We start from the raw sequence: 25943 nt of genomic DNA, 5'->3' as shown, positions 1-25943 counted from the left end.
TTAAAAGCTCCCAGTCATGGCTGGAGAGATGGCTCCATGGTAAAGAGCACTTGCTGTTCTGCCTGAGGACCAGGGTTCTATTCCCAGCCCACCACCATCTGGAACTCTAGTTCCAGGGAGTCTGGAGCCCTCTCTGGCCTCTGCAGGCACCAGGCATGGAAGTCATGCACAGACATAGACGCAGGCAGTAATGCCCATACATATGAAAGTAAGGAAAATAATCAAGAGATTTTAGTCAGGTTTGGGGTACAACCATCTCCTTCATTCCAGGACAGGTGGCCACGTCTAGAAGCTAAAACTGTAGAACGGGAGTGAGGGTGGGGTGTGGGGGGGCTGACTCGGATGTTCCTTCTGAATCCATGTTTGAATGTTAAAAACTTCTTGAGTACTAAAATTTTACTTCAACACTGGCCTAGGGTGCGTCCTATGCTGCACACACTGCACAGTCTGACCCATGCTAACAGTCCACACTTGATCACTACGCCCTGTTCTTGCTCTTTTTGAGATAGAGTTCGATGTTCAGGCCTAGCACCCAAACTCCCAAACTCCTGCCTCAGCCTTTCAATTATAGGGACACTCAATTATTTCTTAATTGGCCCCTTCAAACATATAAAGAAGCTAAGAATCAAATTATATTAACAACATAGGCGCTTAACAAAACATATCCTTAGTTGTCCTGACCCGTGTTTGTCCTGTCCTGTGATACTCTGTTTTATTTTCTCCCTTTTGTTAAATAAAACAAAACAAAATTTAAAAACCCAAAACACACCACAGAAACCTTTACTTTCACTTTGTCTCTTCCTGTAAGGTGGCTTCTCAGAGTCCAGCACTGATGTGAGTCTGACTTAGGGCATGATGTCCGCCCAGGTCTCTGGATCTGGCTGGACCCCAAGTGAGCCCTCAACCCAAGATGCCACTCCAACAGTGCCTCACGGAGACTCCCCCGCCCTGAACCCCCCCACCCCCCGCCCTCACCGCATGGCTAGCTCCTGCCCCAAGGTGCATCCCCAGTCCACAGAGCCCCCTATGGCATCCTCCCCACTGCGCGCCCCTCCCCAGACACTTGGCATGGCCCGCCCCCTTTTCCACCCTACTGACTGCTACTTCCTCTCCTGTCCTCTGTTGATCTCTGCTCCCAGATCACCACCCTGACCACAGAGGCTTGAGCAGGCAGCTGAGCAGAAGCCAGAGCCTCTTGAGCCTTCCTGAAGGTCAGAGCTGCAACTCCTCCTGTACAAGGAGCAGGGCCCCTGCATTATCTGACAGAGGTGAGTGCGGGAGAGCAGGATGCAGAAGAGTGCAGTGGAGGGCCAGGAAACCCACTGAAGTTTCAATTGCAAGTGTGAAAGGCAAAGTAACTTGGTCACATCATGCAGTCCATAGAGGGTCCCTGTTTGGGGCGGGTTGGCAATGTACAACTTTTGATTTCCAAATGTATGAAGGCAAACACAGTTGGTGTTGAGCAGGTAAAAGTTTTATTGAGTAGCAGATATACCATTAAAAATGCATAAGAAATTTATTAACACTGTCATTTTAAGGGAGCTGGGGGCAGTTTATTATTTTTCTTTATACCATGATATAAAATTTGTCCGGCAGTCTCTAGTTCGATATACAAATATTCATCAACTTTTTAAGACTTTTTCTCAGATAGTGCCTGAAAGGTTTCAACAGACGGAAAAATTAAAGATCAAAATCATTAGATTGCACACCTTTTAGTAAATTGTGTATCTATAATGCTATCATGTTTTATTTTCTTCTGTAGTACTAGAAATGTAATCACTCCTTTTAGTTCTAGAAAGACAAAACGATTCTTAGGGACACCACTTTACTAAGCATTGTGTGTGCAGCCTATGAATTTACACATGACATCTTCTTATGGTGTTAACCCAACCTAGTGTGTCCTCTTGGATCAATGTGCATTAAGATGCAAACACATGCAGAACCTATTTCTGCACATATTATGGCTGAGCATCTGTGAAGCATTTGAAAAGAGGAGAAATATCATAAGCGGAAATAAAATGCCATCTAGAGTGGAGGGCTGTGCGAGAGCCATGGACGTGAGGAAGTCAGAAGGGACACGGGTGCGTTGAGGGACCCTCGAAGCTGAAAGTTGCATTTTCAGGTGATTGATTTGTTTTTATTTTATGTGTCTGAATGTTTTGCTTGCATGTATGTAGGTGCACTGCTTGCATGACTGCAGTCCACAGAGGCCAGAGAGGGCACTGGCTCCTCTGGAACTGGCGTTGTAGATGTTGTCAGTCCCTGCATTATGTAGGTGCCGGGAACAGGAGCAGTGTGTGCTCTTGATTGCGGAGCCATTTCTCCAGCCCCTGACGTTGCAGTACTGTGAGCATAACAAGAAGGGCTTGCTCAGCCCCACAGCTCAAGAATAAGGGAAACGCACTGCTCTTCAGAGAGGCTCTCACCAGTTTGCTTTTGAGGGAACCTTTTTATGCATGTGTCAATTTGGCATGTAGAGGAGACCCAAAGGAAGACTGTGCCTGAACCATGTCATAGTGTCAGCAGGAGCGCCCATGCGGGGAACTGTGGCTGCCATTTTCCTTACCCTGTGAGGTACAGACACCCTTGATGAGCAGGTCTCATTTAAAGATATGCTGAGAGTTCATATGTGATTATGTGAGTCTCGTGTTCTGTAAGTATTTGGTAAACACTTACCTTATAGCCACATTACATATATTTTGGGGGCACCATGTGACATTCAGTACATGAGGACGAGGATCAGTTCAGCACAATTTTCCTGTCACTGCAGACATTTTGTTTAATATTTTTGACTTAAGTTTGGTCATAATTGAAAACTGTTTGAAGTAGGAAGTCTTAGAATCAGCTCTTGAGGAAATTATTTAGAATTAAGGTGGATTATGAAAGTTAAAGAACTTGAAAACGTTACATACACATAAACTCACACAAGCATACTCATATGCGCACACATACATACACACATACATATATACACAGACATACACACATACACACATGCACACATACACACATATACATATGCACATATACACACATACACTCACACACATATATACACACCTACACACTCTCATACATGCATACACACACATATATACACATATACACACATACACTATGTATGCATATACATACTCACATATATACACACATATAAACTTATACTACACACACATATACACATACATACACACATATAAACACATACACATACAAATACACTGATACAAACATTACACACATGCACACACACTCACACACACATATACATACTCACACATATACACACAAACATACATACACATGCATACAAACACACACATATACAGACACACTCATACACGCATACACACAGATACACAGATATATACATATACAGATACATACATACATATACATACAAACATATATACACATAATACACACACTCACACACATACACACATATATACATATACACATACACACACACACACAGAGAGAGAGAGAGAGAGAGAGAGAGAGATTGATTGGTGGTCGTGTTTTTTGCCTCTGAACATGTACTATATCATAATATTCTTTTGAAGTAAGTAAAATCTGCCCTCTCATCTGTCTCTTTCTTTATTAATTATAGATAGCATTTATCTTAAGCTCAATGTGCTCATTTGTTTCTTAAGAATATGGTGTCTAAGGGGTCTGTGTACTCAGTAATGTCTGTTTCTCATCTGGGTCCTCAGGTAATCACAGAGATATGGACTGTTCATCAGGAAGGAGTCTACCTATGAAAGCCCAGTTTAAAACCATCCATGAGTGTGATGATTTGTGTTATGACTTCTTGTGTGGACCTTCAACTTGCTATTGCTTTTCTTTACACAGGAAGGAAGAACATCTCGAGATGGCCTCCAATAACGACCCCACTGTAATCCCAATGATAGAAAGACATCCTTGTGACCTTGCTGAAACAAACACCAGTGACCCGAAGACACTGACTGGAGAGGCTGTGTTAAGTTTTCACAACATCAGCTACCGAGAAACAGTGCAGCGTGGCTTTCTACTTCGGAAAAAGACTTCGATAGAAACACTATGGAACATCAAGTATGTCCATGAGCTAAAGACAACAGTGTACACAAACCTTCCTTTATAAGTCAGCTGTGTGTGTGTATGTTTGCACATATGTGTGTGTATAAATGTATCTGTGTGTGCATGTGTGTGTATGTATGTGTATGTCTGTGCATGTTTATGTTTTTTGTGTATGTGTGTGGTGTGTAAGCACACATGTGCACACAGATATGCATGTCTGCAGATGTGTGGATGCTATGACACACATGTGCCACAAGGCTCTCAGGACAACCTTAAGCATTAGTCTTTACTTTTTCCTTGTTGGAAATGGAGTCTCAGATTTTTCTCTGCTATGTATGGCAAGATAGTAGCTTGCAAGTTTCTGGGAATTCTCCTGTCTCTGTCTCCTCTCTCCACTGGCTTTGGAGATGCTCACTACTGCACTCAACTTTATGTTAGTTCTGGGGGTTTCTCTTAGGTCCTTACCTATCAAGTGCTTCCCCATCAATCCAGCCTTACCATGTTTTGCCTACAGATAGGATCAAGACCACAGTGAATTTAATGAGGTGGAGACTAAAGAACAATAGAATGGATGAATGACACAAAAAGTTTGCTCTTTGGAAATACAAACAAGTTTGACAAAGCCTTAGACACCTTACCAAAAAAGAACATAATAAATGATTTTCATTCAATAAAATTAGGAATGAAGAAATAATACTGAAGACATACTGCTAAAATCAAGGGACGATAAAGGAATATTGAAATTTAAATCCTAGAAATTTAAAAATCTAAAAGTGTTGTGTACATTTCTGTGCACACAGCCCTCCTGACACTGAACTGAAAGGCTGACCGGGTCAGTCACAGGTGATGAAATGGGAACAATGAGCAAAGTCCCGACAGCAGACAGTCAGGGCCTGATGTATCTGCTCAGAGTTCATTGACAGCTAAAAAGAGCAAAAGCAATGTGGAAACAGTGTTCCACAGAGAGAGCAGCCCATAACAAATCCTAAGGAGAGCAAACATATCAAGATTTCCCCCACTCAGTCTGAACACTCTTTCTCCCAAGCCCAACCCTACACTGCTCTTGGGCACTGGTCATTTCTGCTCCTTTATCTCCAACTTCCACCATTTCTTATAAAGAAGGGCATGAACAAGGCAAAGGGCTGGCACATTATCTGAATGTGAAATGATGAAAGGGAAGGTAACTAAGCTTCTATAAGAATATGCCCTTTCCAGTCTGAATGTTCACTACTCTGAAGCATTCAGTCAGTTTTCTGAGACTGATTCATGTGTGCACTGTATCTGTACATCAATAAGGAATATCCATGTTCTGCACGGTGTACTTCAATTCTAAACTGAGTGTAGTGTATTCTAATTTGTGTATTGAAGAAGGAAACCATCATTTTGTGGGATGTATATTCTTGTTTTCTATTTTGATTCAGGTTGTTTTTCTTGAGTGTTGATCTTGGCAAAACTTTCTTATCCACTGTAATGCTTCTTTCTAGTCTCTGGATTTCTACCGAAGGTGTCTTGATTTTGGTTCTAATCCATTTTAATAGTAATGACAGAGATTCTGATACCCTATGAATTATTGGTTTCTCATGTAGAGGTTCACTTAGTAGCAAGCAGGGTTATGAAGACACTGATCATCACACATTAGTGGGAAGCTGTATGTGACACATTAAGGCTGTGTGTACAGTGGAGTCTTAATGAGAACTGACTATCACTTCAAGGAACACTAAACTTAGATGAATTGCTTTTCAAAAATGACAAATGGTTTAAATATTAAACAAAAGGAATTTGTGATATATGAGGCATTTTTCTCATGACTCCTTACTAGCAGTTGACATATTTCATAAATAATATGTCTCTAATAATATTTTCCTGTGAGTTTGTCCTTATTTTTGTCTACTATTGCAACCAACTTCAAGGACCATTCTCAATCTAGACCATAACCTAATTTAACTTTTTAAAAATAGAAACATAAACCAGTATGATTTTGTGTTTGCAGTGGGATCATGAAACCTGGCCTCAATGCCATTATGGGACCTCAAGATGGGAGCAGATCTTTGTGAGTATAACAGAAAGCATACATAAGCCATTTGCATCCAGTTCATGTGTTTTAAAACCAGTCACCTTTATGGCTATTATTTAAGTTGTTATTACAGCTTATCTGGTACTCTATGCTGGGGATGATGTGCAGGAGGGATGTGTTCTAATATTCCACAAAGTACATAAAGTCTTTCTGGGTCCACTTTATGAATAGCACGTGGTAAAGTGATTGGCATATGGTGTTGATAAATACTATTCTTATTTAATGACGTAGATAGATAGTATTGTAATAGGGAAAAGAAGAAGAAGAAGAAGAAGAAGAAGAAGAAGAAGAAGAAGAAGAAGAAGAAGAAGAAGAAGAAGAAGAAGAAGAAGAAGAAGAAATAAAAGTAGTTGTTGTTGGTGGTGGTGTTGGTGGTATTTCCTGAGGCTGAGAAAGCATCAACAGGCCTAATTCTCAAAATACAGCAGCACATTAACAGGATTGAGTCCCGAGGTCAGATAGCAGGGAATGGTAGCCATGTGGATCATGTCCTATATTCAAAAATCTGGGCTGTCTTACAGCACACAATGAACATTAAGATGTGTGTGTGTGTGTGTGGGTGTCCAGTCATGTGTGTACTTGTACTTGTGTGTGTACATGAGTGTGTGTGATTATAGTTCAACTGTTTCCTTGTTCATTACATTATGTTTTGTATTATTTAATATGCAAATTTTTTGGTTTTTGAGACAGGGTTTCTCTGTGTAGCTCTGTCTGTCCTGGAACTCACTCTGTAGACCAGGCTGGCCTCAAACTCAGAAATCTGCCTGCCTCTGCCTCCCAAGTGCTGGGATTAAAGGCAGGAGCCACCACTGCACAGCTAATATGCAAAATTTTTGTTTTGAGAAGTTAAAGGATGATAGTTTTCATTGAAGGGAGAAAATAAACTCCACAATATAATTAACCCTTTGTAGGTTCTTAGATGTCTTAGCTGCAAGGAGAGATCCACGTGGATTATCAGGAGATATTTTGATAAATGGTAAACACCGACCTGCTAATTTCAAATGTTCATCTGGTTATGTACCACGAGTAAGTGTTGGTGGGTTGCAATTTTAAACCACTTCTGCTTGGGTATGGGCAGGTGCTCAGCTTATGGACATATGACTTTCCAGTTAAGTATATGACACACTCAGAGGCCCCACTTTTTCTATGCTAAAACTTTATAGTGACTCATTACCCTGAGTCTGATATCTGTGGCACAGTATTAGCAATTGCAGCTGTGACTTAAGTTTAAAGGACCACTCTGTCCACCTCTGTCCTTTCTTCACCTCTCTCCACTCCTTAGAATATGTCTTCTTCAAATAATTACAGGCAGCAGTCACCAAAATTCCTATCCTCTGTTCTGAAGGCAAATGGGAGTGGGGGGAATAAAACATTTGGATCAGGCTCTGAGTTTGGGATTAGTGAAATTGAAAGCTAATATTAAGTGGAGCATTACACTGAGTGTGTTGTTTGTGTGGACTAGGTTACATTTGTTTGAGTCTCAGTGATAATTGTACCTAATTAAAATTTCATCTGCCATTAAGAATGATGTGGTGTTGGACACAGTGACTGTGAGAGAGAATTTAGAGTTCTCAGCAGCTCTTCGTCTTCCAATGACCATAACAAGAGATGAAAAAAGAAGACGGATTAATGAGGTGCTGGAGCTTCTGCATCTGGATAAAGAAGAACAAAAGAGCAAGGTAATGTGAGGGAAATCTTGAAAGGCTCAGAGAGAGAGGAGAGAGAGAGACAGAGACAGAGAGAGAGACAGAGAGAGAGACAGAGAGAGAGAGAGATCGGTGTGTGGATGACCTGACCCTCTACATGCTGTTTCCTGTAGTTTGTGTGGTCAAAGGTGGCTGCTTTCTCTGTTAATGACTAAGTGACTGGATACTTTATGTTAAGGTGGAAATAAAACTGTGAAGCCATCTTAACAATGGTCAAGCCTGGGAATCGAAAGTGATCCAGCAGGGAAAAGTGCTCCTCGAATGGCCATTTCCATATTTTCCTCACATGACCCCTCTGCCCTTAGAATTGAGAATTTGATGAGTTTTTGTTTTCTGTTTATCTTCCCTTCCTCCAGAGCAATGGTTCTCATCATTCCTAAAGCTGCAACCCTTCAATACAGTTCCTCATTCCTGGTGATCCAGGAGCACACAATTATTTTGTTGGTACCTCATGACTGTAATTTGCTAGTGTTGTGAATTCTAATGCAAATATCGGATATGTGACACCTAAGGGGACAACAGCCCACAGGTTGAGAAGCCCTGGTCCAGAAGACTTTGTTTCCTTGTTGTTTCAAATGTATTTCTGGAACTGGCCTATGCTGGGAGACTGAGGATGCATGTATGTATGTGTGTTGGGGTATTGTTAAATGATTACTAAATTACTAGAGATATTTTACCTTCTCCTCTCCCCTCTTCCTCATTTCTTTTGACAGTCATCTCACTTTGCATGTGACAACTCCTCCTCTAGAATATGTGACCTGATAGGGAGCCAAACAATAAGTGTTGTTAACAAGGCTTCATTTCAAGTCTGACCTGAGCCTCATTCTACTCTCTTGTTAGAAGAGAAACCTTATTCTCCTAGGTGCCCATATTTTGGCTCTTTGGAATAATGATTTAACACAGTCTTTTATTGCTGGAACAAGCTAGTTCACCAAATGGCAGTGATATGTTCTTGTTGATAACAATGGTCATTGGTGTTTTAGCCTAGATCCAAAGAACTCAAGAAAAGGACCAGGATAGCAATGGAGCTGGTCACTGAGCATCCCATCTTGTTCTTGGATGATCCCACCACTGGCTTAGACTTGAAAACTACAACTGATATCATCTCAGTCCTGAGAAGGTATGTGCTAAAGGGACATTATATTTATTAACTTATTACCTAGTCACTTCTGTGCATTTTTTGGTGCAGGAGATTCAGAAGTAGGGCATAAAACTCTTGTTTGTTAGAGGGAAACTTCAACCAACAGAGAAGAGGCATCAAGAACAAAGCCTAGAGCATAGGATGGGTGGCTGTGGAGAAGGTGGAACACTGCATTAAATAGCATGTCCCTAAACCTGCAAACATGTGACAAGTGAGATGGGGCTGAGTGGAGAGATCTAAACACAGTGACAGCTGAGGCAAAGCAAGTTTGATGTGTCTGGAACATTCAAAAGACAGGGGGCTGACCCAGTGGGCTGAGGGGAAGGAAGATTCTTGCTAGTGCACTGTTAGGGACACCCCAGACTAAATGAGTTGACAGAAGTTAAATTTCTTACAGACTGGATACATTAAGGCAGATATGAAGGTATCCACAGGCCATATCTGCAGAGCATGTCTCACTGAGCTGAGGATTGTGTACTTTCCTTCTCTCTGTGTCTATGCCCTGATCTGTCATTTAAGAGAGGTTCAGTCCATAATCATCAAAGCAGGAGCATAGCAGCATCCAGGCAGGCATGGTGCAGGAGGAGCTGAGAGTTCTACATCTTCATCTGAAGGCTGCTAGCAGAATAAAGACGTCCAGGCAGCTAGGATGAGGTTTTAAACACCACACCTACAGCAGCACACCTGCTCCTACAAGGCCAAACCTACCCTAACAGGGCCACACCTTCTAATAGTGACATTCCCTGGGCTGAGCATATACAAACCATCACACTGATCCAATTCATTGTCTCAGATGAATTGGATGTCTACACTGCCTGGGTATTGGCAGTGTCAATAAAACTCTGATGGACTGTGAACACCTGATATTCCATATGTTAAGAAGTTGTAGACTTTTAAATAAAAGCATAGAGTGTGGTTTGTCTCTTGGATGCATAACACAAGTGAGATGAGGTGTTTATAAGGAAAATTCAACATGAAATGAGAACAAAGTGTATAACTTTTGTGGATAACTATTGTGTGGAGAATTCAAGGTTCCAGTGTCCAGTAACTTAGCATGTTTCCCTCTCTGAACTTAGGGTATCGGAGAAGGGTCGGACAATCATCTTCTCCATCAATCAGCCTCAGTACTCCATCTTCAGTGTTTTTGATAGCCTCACCTTAGTGGCTTCAGGAAAACTCATGTTTCATGGACCTGCTCAGGATGCTTTAGGGTACTTCAAATCTGGAGGTATGGGGTTGTCTATTGTTATAAGAGCTTCTTCATTCACAGGATCTGCAAAGAGAAACAGGGGATATCAGGGATGCTGTTTGACTCCTGTGCAGACTTACTATGTGTAGGTTTCTCCACTTTAAATACTGTTGGTTAATTTGGAGGCAGGATTTTTGTTAGTTTGACAGTATGGCTTGTTGGTCATGTCTCTTTTTTGGCCTCAGGGCCCACTATCCATCACTTGAATAGCTCGAGAAAGGCCTTACAACATAGTGTTCTTGCTCATGTAGCTGATGATGGTTTTCAGGTTTCCCGTAGTATGTGAGTTGACTCTGAGGTGCTGCAGAGATGTTACTTACTTATGGCTATGTTTGTATTTTAGGTTCAGTCCTTACATAGGGGCTTGAGAGACTTAAGTCTGACTTCACATTTTTGGTCTGCTGGTGTTTTTCATAGTGTATGGTGAGATTTTTTTCAAAAGTTCATGCAGTCAGTTTTATCATTTAGAAGTATGGTTGCAATTATGAAGGATTATCTGAGTCCAAGTATAGGCTTAACTATTTAGTTTCTAGCATTCCTTATTTGTTATTAATTAACCATTGTCATTTAAAATGTACAAACTTAGTGAGTCTATGGAGCCCAATAAAAATTTAAGCTTAGTTCAAATGTTTGTCTCACAGGAAGAGTTTGCATGTATATAAGAGTTTATGTACACATAAACATATATACTCTCTATATATTAGACAGGAAACAGAGATTGCTGAAATATTGTATGAGGAAACCATACACACACACACACACACACACACACACACACACACGTATATGTAAAAAATAAATAGTGGAGGAAAACTGCAAGAAGAGGAGGAAGTTATACTGTGTCTTTTCTCCCCTCCCCCACTCTCTGACAGAGTGTCCTCAGGTTCGTGTTCTTGGGCTGTATTCTTTGTAGGTTACAAGTATGAGAACCACGACAACCCTGCAGATTTCTTCCTGGACATCATTAATGGAGGTTTCTCTGCTATATTAGGCACAAAAGAAGATGGCCATGACGGTATGTGAGTCTTCTAGAGTCAGACATTTTTGCCTAAGTGACTTCATTTAAACACCACAATGTGGTTCATTAGAATATAGCATTTTATGTTAATTAAGTGTCCTAAAATTAGCTGATAGACTTTGCTGCTGGTCAGTGCTGGGTGACTTTGATTTAATTTATAAAGAACATTCATATGATATTGTCAGTAGTAGAAATTTCTGTTAGAAAGTAAATTCGCTCCTTGATCTGCATATTATCCTTGTACTGTTTTAGATAAGGTTTGCTTAGGTAGCCAGGCTGGCCTTGCATCTGTGCTCTTTCTGCCTCACCTCCCAAGTACAGGCATTGTAGGGCTATGTCAACTTGTCACAGAAAGTCACCTGAGAGGAAGAAACCTCTGTTAAGAAAATTCCCCCATAAGATTGGGCTGTAGACAAGTCTGTAGAGTATTTTTCTAATTAGTGATTAGTGGGGGTGGGGGGCTGACCCCATGAGCTGGCCCTGGTGGCACTGGAGCAGGTGAGTCAACCCTAGGGCAAGAGAGTGGAATGTGGGCTCTGCCCCTCACCTGGGCAGTGCAGTAGATCTTGACAGGGTTAAGAAAGCACAGGTGAGCCTGCCCTGAGGGTTCCAGAGCAGGAGAGCTGGCCTTGCCCCCTCTGGCTGCAGCACTCTACAGGGTGGGCCCAGTACCTCACCTGGGTACCACAATAAAGCTGACTCTGGTGGCATGAGGGATGGTGAGCTGGTTTTATGGGCATGAGAGGGGGAGAACTGGCCGTGTCCCTTGATGACTGCAGCACTGGGTGAGCTAGCTGGGGCAGTGCTACAGAGGTCACCCTGGTGAGGAAGATACTGGAGAGCTGGTGGGCTCTGCAGCTCAGTTACCACCGAGGCCCAAACCCAGGGCTTTGAGTTAGCCCACCCTATCATCTACTCCATCTTTGATCTGCTGGAGCTTGTGAAAGGACTGGTTCTATAGATCCAAAGATACAGGACCTCCATGACCCAGGGCAACAACAGGATATCTGAGAGAAGTCTTCATAAGAATCCAGTATTGATAGTGCAGCAGAAGCCAGAGGTTTCAAAACAGACCAATGACTCATTGCAATAAACAATTGCAAAATGGTATTCTGTGTGACAAACTGTGACACACTATAACTTAAAGAAAGAAATTTGGTATTTTATACATTTGAATGTACACTGGCATGTTGTAGAAAGCAGGGGCCAGACCTTTATATTAAGAAATGTAGAACCATATGAGAAAGAAGCCTTTGTTAAGAATTAGAGTCCAAAAGGGAAAAGGTATCCAGTTTGCTGAACCTATGGGATAATAACAATAGTCAGATCAGTTAGTGCATTAGTCAGGGTGTTCTAGAGTCACAGGACTTACGGAATGTTTCTATATATTAGGGGAATTTATTATAATGAGTTATAGTTTGTAGTCCAACTACTCCAACAATGGGCAGCTGTGAATGGTAAGTCGAAGGATCTAGTAGTTGCTTAGTCCTATGAGCTAGTTGTTTCAGCTGGTCTTCTGTAGAAGTAGGTTCCTACAGATGTGCTGAAAGGTAAGTGCAAGCAGTTGAAGAAGAGGGAATCTTCCTTCTTCCATTGTCCTTATGTAGGTCTCCAGCAGAAGGTGTGGTCCAGATTAAGGTGTGTACCACCACTCCTGGGTCTAAAACTTGCTTTGTCCCGGGCTGACCTTGAACTCAGAGATCTCCTTGCCTTAGTCTCCTGGGATTAAAGGCTTGTACTATCTTGCCTGGCCCTTAATTTTTTAAGGCCACTATGCATCAAGATCTTCATATCAAGATCCAGGTCAGAAACCTGTGTCTTCCAGCCTCAAGATCTGGATCAGAGGTGTGCCCTCCACTTCTGGATTGTAGTTCATTGTAGATGTAGTCAATCTGACAACCAGGAATAGCCATCACAGTTAGGGATGTTCTTCTAATATGTAAAAGAGTTCCACAGTAACAATTGTTTTATTCTCAAATTTTTGTGAGATGAGGATGTAAGTCAGCCAGGATAATGCTTGCCTAGGAAGCACAAAGCCTTGAGTTTGGTTCCTAGCCCCAATATCTGGGTGTTATGGTGGATGCCAGTAATCACAGCACTTGAGACATGGAATCAGGTTGACCAGGAAAAGTTTGAGGTCACCCTTGGCTACATAGCAATTTTGAGGAAGGTCTAGGTTACATAAGACTGTCTCAATGAAAAATCCACACATAAAACATGTGAAATGTCAACATATGATACATTCAGGAATTCAATATGCTATTCAACAAAAAATCAGTTAAATTATTTTCTGCTGTTTCTTGTCTTTATCCCCTTTCATTACAAAGTTGACAAATATGAAGAGCTTTGTAAGAGACAATCTCAAATCACAAGAAAATTGGCCAACATGTATACCCAGTCCACCTTATACAGGGAAACAAGAACCAAACTGGATCAACTCTTGGGGAAACAGAAGCTGGAGAGGGTCTTAGCTGTGGAGACCACATGTATCACCCCTTTGTGGCATCAGCTCGGGTGGATTATCTATCGATCATTCAAAAATCTCATGGTTCATCCACAGGACACTGTGAAGCAGGTAACCTGATGAATTCTTTTAAATGTACTGTGAAAAACTCAAGTGGGGACAATTTATGTCTGTGTCAGTGACTTCTGGGTCACTCTTGCCTTCTGCTGCTGTCCATGTATTTGAGTTCTCTCTGTATTTGCCATGCAGAATTTTTCACTGCAGCAAGTAAAACATGATTAACTTCATGCTACAGAAAGGGTTTTTAGTGGTTGTTTTTTACTTAGAGGGACTGTAATGACTAATCCAGTATGAAATTTAATTCAACAGTTGCATAAAGTAATGAGAGGCACACTTGGGAGTTCCTCTCAGCTGTATTCTTTAATTCACTTGCACATCCTCAAGTTCAAGTACAGGCATGAATAAAGTGAGCACAAAGGATTTTTCCTGATGCAAATTCCATGTGGGTAGATGGATGGTACCTGCACAAATAGATAAAATTTGTAGCATGTCAGGTGAAAGAACAGACTTTGGAGAAAGTTTAAGTGGAGAAGGTGTGGAGATGACTGGAGAAAGGGAGGGAAAGAAAGGATGATCTATAGCTGAAATCAGGTTATGAGGAAACAATGCCATTCCACATCTCTGATGGGAGCCTGTGCATCTACTGCCTGAGTGATGATTTTTGCTGTGGAGCACTGTTTCCCTATTTAGGGGCAGTAGCTATTCAAAGAGAATAGTTCATGCACAGTGCACCCAGACTTAACCCAGCTCCTCCCTGTCAGCTAACTGGGAACTGGGTGGAGGTCACTCTCTACTTTTCTTAAAACTGTCTCTGTAACAATGGTCATTCTTCTGTAACAATGGTAATTCTACTTTAAATTTTCTGTTATTCTAACATGAATGTCACAGAAATGTAGTTGTCCAAGCTTATTGGGGTCAAAACATATTCATTGATATTTTTATCTGGTGATGATGTTGACGATTCTGCTGCATTATCAATTGGTTTCAGGGTCTTAGCTATTAGAGGGCAAGCCTCTGCTGTGGATTTACATGCCCATTCCCGTGCGATCATTATAGTCAGTTTACCTGGTTATACTGTGGGTTGTTACTTCATTATCAGGTGTAATAGTAGATATTTGAAAAAGTAGTGCAGCGTGGAGCAGCTACTTCTGGACCATCACTGTATTCCCCACTAGTTTCCACACTAGTGACCAGCCATGCTAGCCAGGATACCTGCCCTGGCTCCACAAAATGGCATAGCTGGTTCCTCCACCAGTCAGCTTTGTGGACCCCATTGCTATCTTGGCTCATGGGCTAACTCTGCCAATCCCATGCAGTACATATAACAATTCCCATATCCAGTATAAATGAGACTGTTAATTCTTAAAGATTATCCAATGAATTTATATATTAGCAAATGGGCACTACACAAGATGCCCATGAAATTAGAATTGTTACCAAATATCTAACCTTTTGATATGTTTAATTACTGCTAGAGACCCAAATGTCTTCCTCCATCTTGCTTCTCTTCCTCCTTCCCCTCCTCTTTTCTTCCTCTTTTCTCCTCCCAACTCCTCGATCTGCCTACCTCTTCTACTGCCCAATCACAAAGCTCCACCTCAAATACAATAGGCAGAAAAATATCCTGCCACAATCAGAAATGTAGTTTTTGTTGAATACAGAAAGACAGCCAGTGATGGCTGTGATGAAACCCTGCCTAGCTCTTAACATGTGTACAGCCATTTTCATGTTTCAAAGTTGCTGCCTTCTCTGTGTGTATGTATGTTATCATTTGAATTATACGGTCAGTTGCTTCAAACACATTAGTCTTCACACTTGGAATTTTATGTCATAGGGTATTATTATGTCATATCTCATTGGGGAAAAAGGATCTGATATGATTTGGAAACAAGTGAGCAGTTACATTCATCAAATTGTGTCATTCATTTTTGAACATTGAGGCAATGGTATGACATAAAAAGACTGTGTGTGTATGTGTGTGAGTGAGTGTGTGACTGTGAGTGTGTACATGAGTGTGAGTGTGTGTGAGTGTATGTGAGTGTGAGAGTTTGTATGAGTGTGTATGTATGAGTGAGTGTGGTGTGTGAGTGTGTGAATGTGCACATGTTATTGAAGGTTATTGAGGACTAAAAATTTAAATTTGTATTTATTAATTTTTTGTGCATGGTGTTTTAGTCTGCATGTATAACTGTGCATCACTGGCATGCCAATGGAGGTTAGTAGAAGGCAACAGATCTTCTGGAACTGGAGTTTCAGGTGGTTGTGATAGGTCTTTAAGGTGCTGGGAACTGAACTCTACTCCTCTGCATGAGCAGCAAATGTTCTTAGCTGCTGGGCCATATCTCTAAGCCCGGGGATTTGGTTTTTAATTTAAGTTATCATGTTATATGAAAAACTATTTTTCCTTAGATTACAATTTCATGTTTTTAAAAAGTAACCAGTTGAATAATAGAATAAATATCTCAAAATGAGTCACAGAATCATGTTACCCTACTCCTTAGCTAAGTGAAGCCAGTTTTAAAGCCATTTAACTCTAAGACCAAAGGTTGTTCAACCTCCTTGTGAGCTGTCTGCACAGAGTAGATGGGGAGCTGAGGGTGTGGAGGAGTTGGGTGAGACTTGTTGGGCACAGGCCCCTCTGCTGAGGTGATGGAGCAGCACTGACAGAGATGGTGGACAACAGGAGCACTGGGTTCTGCAGAGCTAGCTGTGTGAATACATGCTGGCAGCAGAATTGCTCTTTGTTGCAGAGGCTTAGATGTCCCAGAGGTTGCAGAGGTGAAGACACACAAATGCACTGTTAGGAACTGCATCGTGAATGAATTTGAATTTTATTATTGGACCTTCATGGCCATTCCTCTGGGGGTACAAGAAGAAATCTTAGCTTTTCCAGGCTTTGTACAGTTAGGGCCTTAGATTACAGGGCCCTCAATTTTGAATTTAACATACTGGCAGTCTATAAACATGTGTGTTTTATATTCTGCCAGGATTCCGGTCAAAATATGATGTTCATCTCACTGTGGAGATATGATTTGGAAACCACGCATCTTAATATAATGGACAATGTGTTGAGCACTTTTTACTCCTAATAGAAATTTTCCTTTTTTTTTTTTCATTTTCTGTTTGATAGGTTGTTATCACAGTCATACTGGCGGCAGCTGTAGGCATCACTTTCCATGTCATAAAAGATGATTGTGTTGAAGTCCAGATGAGGTAATCGAACTTGGGTCCTGATTTTGAGACAGTGCTGTCATTTTGTTCAGGCTTACAGAAATCAATTCAGGCTTGGAATTCATGATGAGTAAGCATTTATTATGTGGTCGAGTGTGTTCTACATTGAAAGCTGAGTGGAAGAGCTTACTTTTCACGTGTTTATGTGTAGATGGTATGATACTATAGATACCAAACTGTTCACATTTTTGTATTCTCATCTTATATATTACATCCTTACCATATTTCTCCTTCCCTTCCCCAGTTTCTCTCCCTCCATCCTCTCTCTCTCAAATGCAACCCCATCTCAGCTCCTAAGAAAAGAGCAGCCCTCCTAGTTGTAGCCACCAGCAGCGACAATTGAACCGGGTTTTCCTGCAAGAGAGGCTGGGGATAGGAGAGAGGTGGGAAGAGATGAAGCCAGGACAAAGATCGAGGCTCAAAGTTTAATGTAAGACCATCAAATAAAAAGGGGGAGACCCTACTTCCACAAGAAGAGTCTCTTTAGTACTTCAGGTCAACAGCATAGGTGAGGGGTAGGCATCCTTAATCACAGGCCTGAGGTGCATCAAGGAAGCTCAGCAGGCAATCTATTCAACACGACTCTTGTGGCAGACTTTGGGTCTCCAATGCAGGTAGCCTATCAGGTCCTATGTTATTCAGTCTCTAGTGGTAAACTGCGTGTTCCAGCCTGCTCAGCCTGGACAGGCTGGCAGCCTCAGGGAAGGGTACAGTTCCCCCCTTAATTTTTTAAGACAGCAGTGCCAATATCTGGATGGGGCACAATATTTCATCCCTTCTAGGTCTCCAGTGGCTGGGCGACCATGCCTGGCTTAGGTTGGCATTTATATTACACCTATATTACCCATCATCGAGGAAATCATACATAGCATATTGATGCATGCAAGGTTTATAGGAGCTAAAAATTACTCCTATAATTACCTGTCATTGAGGAAAACATACATAGCATCATGATGTATGCCTCTGTCTTGGGTTTATAGGAGCTCAAAACACTCTTACCCATCATTGACTAACCAGCCATCATTGGCTCACTCTTTAGATCCAGACCACAATTAGACCAAGGAACCCATGGGAGTGTGCTAGCTGCAATTGTTCACAGATGTGTAACTGCCAGGAGTAGGTAGCTGAGCTTGCTAAAAGTGATCCTTTGTGAGGGTAATCAGCCTCCTTAAAATACAACATTCAAAGGTTAAAAGCAACATGATTATCTGAGCAAGGATTGAAAGCTGAAGTATTCCAGTATCTCATTCAACTGCTAATTAGCCGGGATCAGAAACAGGTCTGGCCACCAGGTGGGTGGCTTAAGAACAATTACTTACTCTCCAGCAAGAGTGGAGACTATTAAATCAAGTTAAATCAGCTGGCTGTTTTTGAGTCATCTTCATCATTAGAATCATGATTGTTAGGCTCAAGATTCGTGTCCACTTGACAGACCAATCTTTCAGGTAGCCATCGAGCTCCATTCTCTTTGTCTGAAAAAATACAGACTGATCCATGGCCCCAAATTAAAACAGGGTTGGGACCATTCCAAGTATTAGTTAATGGGTCTCTCCACAAGAACCTGGCAAATGAGCTGGAAGTAACTGGATGCCAGTGGCGAGCCACTGCAGACTGACCCTTAGTATCAGTTTGCAGAAAATTTAAAACAAATTAAACAAAAGCAAGGTGTGCTTTTGGTGACCTTGGAGGGTATATTTCCCCCTTTCTAGTTTTAATAAGCCAATTTGTTAAAGTGCGATGTGCACATTCAACAATTCCTTGTCCCATTGGGTTATAAGGAATTCCAGTTTTGTGTTTAATAATTCCTTACAAAATGATATAAAGTTGTTTCCAGTATAGTCTGGCCCATTGTCCATTTTGAGGACTTTATGCAATCCCATAGCATTAAAGGCTTATAAGCAATGATCAATTGCATTTCTAGAGGCTTCCCCTGAATGTAGAGAAGCAAAAAGGAATCCTGAGCAAGTGCCAATACAGACATGTATATATTTCAATTTTTCAAATTCTGCATAATGAGTTACATCCATTTGCCAAATATGATTAGGCACAAGGTCTCTTGGATTAACCCCTAAATGGGGAGCTGGAGATAAAATAAGGCAGTTAGGACACTGTATTACAGTCATTCTAGCCTGCTACTTAGTGATCTTATGTTGGAGCCTTAAAGTGTGACTAGAGAGATGAAATTTATTATTATCTCGTCTAGTCAAAGCAACAGGATCCAGAATTAAGGCTTCTCCTATTTAAGCTCTGTCAATATGATCATTGCCTGAAGCTAAAGGTCCAGGAAGGCCAGAATGAGCTCTTATATGGCCAATATAAAAGGGATTTTTCCTGGTAAGAATGAGGTTTTGTAGTCGAGAAAACAAGGATCCAGCTGGAGTATTGAACTGCAATATACCACAAGTTTCTAACAAAGGTATGGACTGAGCCACATACAGGCTATCCGTAAAAAAATTAAAAGCATTGTTTGTCAATTGAAACACATTTAGAACTGCTGTCAGTTCTACTAGTTGAGCTGAGAGTCTAGGCATCTCTATGACTACCTGTTGATTATTTAAGAGGTACCCTGTTCGTCCTTTAGAGGACCCATCAGTAAAGATTAAAAAAGCATTATACAAAGGCTGCAAAGAAGTCATGTTAGGAAATATAACCTCATGTACATTTAGAAACTGTATCAATTTATCTGGGGATAATGATTATCAACAATGCCATTAAATCCTATTTGAGCAAGCAACCAATCTGTACTACGTTGCTTTAATCAAGTAGTCTGATCTGCATTAAAAGGCTGAATAATGACATCTGGCTCTTTGCCAAAATAAGTCAATGCCTGTTTTCTTCCAAGTACAATCATATGGGCTACCGCCTCATAATACTGTAGGATGTTATGTTTAGGGGATGTCTTTGAATTTATCCACATGAATGGAGCCTTTTACCACAACAATCTGGTAGGAGTATAAGTTGTATTAAAAATTAACAAATGCAAAGTCAAGGAATAATCTATGTAAGTGACAAATTGTTCCTCAATGGCTCTTTCTACTCATTGTAATGCCAACAATCCTTCTGGATTTAAGGATCGAGGGTAGGTAGGATCATCATTTCCCTTGAGGATATCAAATAAAGGTTTTAGTTCCCCTGTTGTAAGCTTTAAATAGGGATGAAGCCAACTGATATTGCCTAGCAACTTTTAGAAATCATTTAGAGTTTTTAAACTATCCCTGCAAATAATTATTTTCTGGGGACAAGCAGCTTGATCTGTAAGCCTGAAGCCTAAGTAATTATAAGGCTCCTGAGTTTGTGCCCTTTCAGGAGCTATCTGCAATCCTTTATTAGCTAATGCCTGTTGTAAATCTCTGTAACATAAAAGCAAATCCTGAGGATCTTTCCCTCCTAAAAGAATATCATCTGTGTAATGACAGATGTACATCATTGGTCATTGCCGTCTTACAGGCTCAATAGCTTGTGCTACAAATTTCTGACATAATGTAGGACTATTAGCCATGCCCTGAGACAGAACTACCTATTGATACCTTTTCATCTTCTCTTTAAAATTAACAGAAGAAACATTGAAAGCAAATATTTTGCAATCCCGAGAATGCAAAGGAATGGTGAAAAAGCAAACCTTTAAATCTATTATTTTATGAAACTTTTTAGTAATGGCCACTGGAGATGGAAGCCCAGATTGTAGAGCTCCCATAGGTACCATGGTCTCATTAACCTTTCTTAAATCTTGTAACAACCGCCACTTTCCAGATTTTTTCTTTATGACAAATATTGGAGTGTTCCAAGGTGACTGAGATTCTACTATATGTCCTGCCTCTAATTGCTCCTGTACAAGCAATGAAGCAGCTTCTATTTTCTCTTTAGACAAAGACCACTGATCAACCCACACTGGGACAATATTAAGCCATTGAATTTTATCAGCATGGGATGCAGGCAAGATCGTGGCCATTATGAAAAATACCCCAAACCCCTATTGTCAGAATAAGGCTCAGGTGCTTCAAAAGTATTAATACCTTGCCCTTCTTTTCCTAGTCCTTGGCCAGGCAAAAATCCTTGTTTTAACATTTGTTTTGTCACGACTTCACTAGGACTGCACATCATAATACCCATCTGTGACAAAAAATCTCTTCCTCAGAGGGTGACAGGCACATTCGGCATCACATAGGGCTGAATTTGTCCTGAATTGCCCTCTTCAGCTCTCCAATTTAGGAGTTTAGAACACTGTTTCAGGTTATTAGCATAACCAATTCCCTGAAGTTGAGTGAGTATATCAGACAAGGGCCAAGCTGAAGGCCACTCTTGTCCTCTTATGATCGTTATGTCAGCTCCCATGTCCACAAGCCCTTCAAAACTTTTTCCTTCAATTATTAACTTAAGAGTAGGTCTCTTAATAGTAATAGATTGAACCCAATACACATCAGAAGAACCATGGCCAGACCCTTATTCTAAGAGGGTCCAATCTCAGTGCACAGACTAATATATCCATGTAAGTCTGCTTTTGTTTTATAAGGCCTGATAGCCTCGGGGCAAGCTGCATTAGCGTTTTCATAATCCAGTTGTGTAACAAAAGGATTTCCTGACTGAGCATCCCTGAAAATTCTACCAGCTGTCTTTTGTAGCCTGAGAAGTCCTGGAATAATTCATCAGGACTCTGCTTGATGCTGGATAAGCTCCCATTAACATCCCCTTTAGTAGGTAACTGATTCCAAGCACTGCAAGCAGCCATTGCAATCTGTGAGTACACACCTGCAGGCAGCTCAACCTGATTAGCATTACCTTCATATTGACCCTCTCCTAAGAGCATGTTTAGATCCCAGCTTGGATTACCTGCCTGAGCATTCATCGTGGTGGTTTTACTAGTTTCACGCCATTCTGAGCTCCAAAGCAAGTAATCTCCTCCTGACAAAGTAGCCTTACACAAAGTTTTCCAATCTTGGGGTGTTAAATTTGATTCTACCACAATATCCAATAAAGCTTGTGTAAAGGGCGCCATAGGCCTGTATTGAGAAACCGAAGTTTTTAATTGTTTTTATCACTTTAAACTCCAATGCCTAATATTGTCTAGTTCTTTGGTTCTGTTGATCAATTACTTCAACTACAGGAAATGATAACATGTCAGATGTATCTTGCCCATCCCTACAGACCCAATTTATAGCTCTTTTTAATGGCGATTGATGTATCTGAGAATCATCACCCCTTTTCGCACCTGACTGACACCTTAACTCCTGTAGCTCATTAGTCAATTTCTCCATCTTAATTTCCATCTCTAATTTATATACCTTCATGTCCATCTGGGCAGCTTCTGCTGCATCAATTACCATAGGTGGAGCAGAAGGTACATAGCAGGGGGGCAATCTTCATGATGTTTGGAAGCCCTTTCCTTTAAATTGGCTCTTTCCTCTAGATCTGATTCATCATCAGAATCTCCAACTTCTTTTATCTGAGCTGTAGGAGATTTATTAGGTTCAGATATCTCTGACTTAGATTTCAGAGTGCCCCTTCTTGTAGAAAGGCTCTCTGATAGGCATTCTTGGAATTCCTCAAGCTGTGCCTGGGCAGTGGCTAATGCCTCCAAGGTCTCTTTATCTATCTGATAATCGATAGCATCTTTTACAAGCTCCTAAAGGCAAAGAGTGATAGGATCTGCCTTCATAGTTCATAAAACCTGTCCAACTGTTTCCCAGGTTTTCTTATTCAAGGTTCCTTCCTGTGGGAACCATGGGCAGTACGAATTTATGTCTGCCAAAAATTTTTCTAACATACTATTTGAAAACCCTGATCCTCCAGCCTGGAGCAATTCTTGTAAGCTGCGGGTAAATGCCCGTTTGGAATTCTCCTGACCCATAATTCATTGTCAACTCCTAGGTAAATTTGACACTGAGCCAACGCCTATTTCTTAGACCCTATCCCTGACAAACACACTTCCTGCAAACCTGGCCTTCAACAATTAACCATAACTAGCACTAGTATCAAAATCGTTTGCTACTTATTAAGTGCGCAGGATACTCTTCTAATTATTCCGTTTTCCTTAGAGCCCTACACAAGACAACATCCCTCAGCTGGTCTTTTGTCCTCAGGTCCCTGTTCAAGGCGCCATTCTGTAGCCGCCAGCAGCCACAGTTGAACCAGGTTTCCTACAAGAGAGGCTGGGGATGGGAGAAAGGCGGGAAGAGATGAAGCCAGGACAAAGTTCTCTGATTGAGGCTCAAAGTTTAATGTACGACCATAAAATAAAAAGGGGGAGACCCCACCCCCACAAGAAGAGTCTCTTCAGCACTTCAGGTCAGCAGTGTGGGTGAGGGGTATGCATCCTTAATCACAGGCCTGAGGTGCATCAAGCAAGCTCAGCAGGCAATCTATTCAACAGGACTCTTGTGGCAGACTTTGGGTCTGCAATGCAGGCAGCCTACCAGGTCCTATGTTATTCGGTCTCTAGTGGTAAACAGTGTGTTCTGTCATGCTCAGCCTGGACAGGCTGGCAGCCTTGGGGAAGGGTACACCTAGTGACACCAACCAAACATGGAATAAAAAGCTTCAAGAAGACTAGGTACATACCCCCATATCAAGGCTAGATAAGGTAACCCAGAAAGAGAAAATGGTTTTAACAGGTTTTGGTGTATGTGCTTCTACCCACAATCTAAACGTAAGGACAATGTTTCAACTCTCTACATGGAGTCCCAAAGCTCTGAGAGAAGACTCCCCCACTCCATACTGAACACTCTCAATTCCTGGCAACCACCACTCTACTCTTTGCCTTCGAATATGACTAATGTTGGACCCTAAATTGGAGTCATAAAGGTCATAAAGTGTTTATGGTTTGTTGTTGGTTTGATTAGATTCTGGTTTGTTCTGGCTGACTTGTTCCATTTTTGTAATATATGCATATTTCAGGGTGCATAAAAGTGTGCCAGGTGTGGGGTTTCTTTGGGCTCTGTGAGGCAGAATAATTGTCCATTGTGTACTCATGCTGTTGCTTCTCATTCATCTGAGCCTGGAAATGCAGTTTGCTCTCACCTTTGGCTACACTATGACTGATGCTGCTGAGTGTGCAATACATGTGTTTGGGTCCTGGAATGTTGTCCTTAAGATAGAGGGATAGAGTTGACATACTGTAAGGCCATTGTGTTCCTTGAGGCAATTCTATCCTGTCTCCACTCACTGTACTATTTTATATTCTTACCAGCAGAACACAGGGGCTCAAGAATGTCCACAATCTCACCCAAACATATTCGTTCTTGCTTTGAACAAGGTTCCTTAGAAGAAAATAAACCAGTACCCATTGGATGCTTTATGAATTCTTTGTAAAACCTGTTTTCCCATTTTAAATTGGAATATTTCCTTTTCATTCCAAAATTATGTATTTATTTACTTAATGGGTGTATGTGGTGAGTATGTATGTCCTACAGCATGCATGTGGAGGACAGAGAACAATTTACAAGAGCTGATCCCTCCACCACATGGGTTTCAGGGATTGCTTGCAGGTCATCAAGCTTGTCATAGTCATCATCTGCCAAACCATCTCATTGGCCTTTGATTCTTCCTTGCTATTAAGTTATAGTTATTTTTGTTTCTCAAATATGAACTCCTCACCAGATACATGATGCACATACATTTCTCTTCTTCTCTGTGCTGCCTTTTTATTCTACTGATATGAATGGTTTTAGCTTACAATTTCATTCTCCATTTGTTGCTTAGGGGACAATTTTCTTGAATATAATTGGTTTGTTTGAACGTGAGTATTGGGTAGCAGGATGTGATTCAGTCATTCTGACTCCTCATATAGATGTCACTTTTGTGGTCATTGTCTAGTTTGAGTTACAATGTGGCCTAAAAAATACTTGAACATAAGTATTGGGTAGCAGGATGTGATTCAGTTATTCTGACTCCTCATATAGAAGTCACTTTTGTGGTCATTGTCTAGTTTGAGTTATAATATGGCCTTAAAAATATCTGTTCATGTTAAACTATAACACGTTCCAAACATAGTTTCTCAGCAGCATCACCGCTGTCAGAACTCTTACTAAAATTTATGTATCACAAATGCTTTGCTCAAAACTGTGCTCCCTGCTACACATCCACAGAGCAGGGTACCTCACACTGGCTAAAGAGGTTTGACAACTAAGGAAACTTCAGGAAGTTTCTCTCTCTCTCTCTCTCTCTCTCTCTCTCTCTCTCTCTCTCTCTCTCTCTCTGTTTGTCTCTCTTTCTCTCTCTGTGTGTGTATGATGGTGTAAGCATGTGTATGTGAGGTATGTGTGAGTGTATGTGTCAGTGTGTTTGTGTGTATGTGTGTGTATGATGGGAAGTGTGTGTGAGCATGTATATGTGAAGTGTGTGTCAGTGTGTGAGTGTTTATGCATATGTGAGAATGGTTGTGAGAGGGTGTGTGCATGAATATGTATAAATACATGACAAAGACTGTGTTAGTGTATTTGAGTGTAAGTATGCAGTGTTGTATGTTTTCTCTTCACTCTTGTGTGGACTTCGTCCATGTTTATGTAGGTGTGTATACATGTACATGTGGGTCAACATGCATATGTCTCCATGTTGTGGCTGGAGGTTGAGGCTAGGTTTTCCTTGATGATTTTCCACTGTCTCTTTTAAGACAGGTTTCTCATTCAACCTAGAGCTCAGTGATTGGCTGGGCTAGCTGGCCAATGAGTTCTAAGTTTCACCTCTGTATCTTTCATCTGTGTAGTATAGGTATGAAGTATGTGCCTGGCTTTCACATTGGTTCTGTCTCTAAACTCAAGTCTTCATGGTTGCATGGCTGATATTTTGCTGAACTGGCCTTTGTGTATAGTTTATTTCATGCTTTCTGTGTAGTGTTTATTTCTTTTGGTTGGTGGGCTTCTCAGTTGTCTACTTGGCACAAGCAAGGGGCATGTGGGAAAATGAACAGTTGAGAAAATGCCTCTGTCAGATTGGCTGTAGGCCAGAT

The 25943-nt window shown here is 41.2% G+C and overlaps 1 protein-coding gene across 2 annotated transcripts in view; it reads left to right on the top strand.

Moving 5' to 3' along the window:
* The first annotated feature begins 1144 nt into the window (after window positions 1–1144).
* The window catches only part of LOC117712941 (ATP-binding cassette sub-family G member 3-like), a 44330-nt gene continuing 19531 nt past the window's right edge, over window positions 1145–25943 (top strand). Inside the window, exons 1-11 of one of the 2 annotated variants that reach the window (XM_076937866.1) lie at window positions 1145–1268; window positions 1896–2122; window positions 3856–4074; window positions 6050–6109; window positions 7045–7159; window positions 7657–7812; window positions 8823–8959; window positions 10057–10208; window positions 11143–11244; window positions 13575–13822; window positions 16902–16984. In XM_076937866.1, coding sequence (XP_076793981.1) covers window positions 3875–4074; window positions 6050–6109; window positions 7045–7159; window positions 7657–7812; window positions 8823–8959; window positions 10057–10208; window positions 11143–11244; window positions 13575–13822; window positions 16902–16984 — 1253 coding nt within the window. In that variant the 5' untranslated portion in view covers window positions 1145–1268; window positions 1896–2122; window positions 3856–3874. The remainder of the gene's footprint in view (window positions 1269–1895; window positions 2123–3855; window positions 4075–6049; window positions 6110–7044; window positions 7160–7656; window positions 7813–8822; window positions 8960–10056; window positions 10209–11142; window positions 11245–13574; window positions 13823–16901; window positions 16985–25943) is intronic. The other variant, XM_034509177.2, reaches the window with a different exon arrangement.

The sequence above is a fragment of the Arvicanthis niloticus genome, chromosome 7, assembly GCF_011762505.2.
Source record: "Arvicanthis niloticus isolate mArvNil1 chromosome 7, mArvNil1.pat.X, whole genome shotgun sequence".
Taxonomy (NCBI): domain Eukaryota; kingdom Metazoa; phylum Chordata; class Mammalia; order Rodentia; family Muridae; genus Arvicanthis; species Arvicanthis niloticus.
Note: the sequence above shows the minus strand (reverse complement) of the source record. Positions and strands in the feature narration are given on the sequence as shown.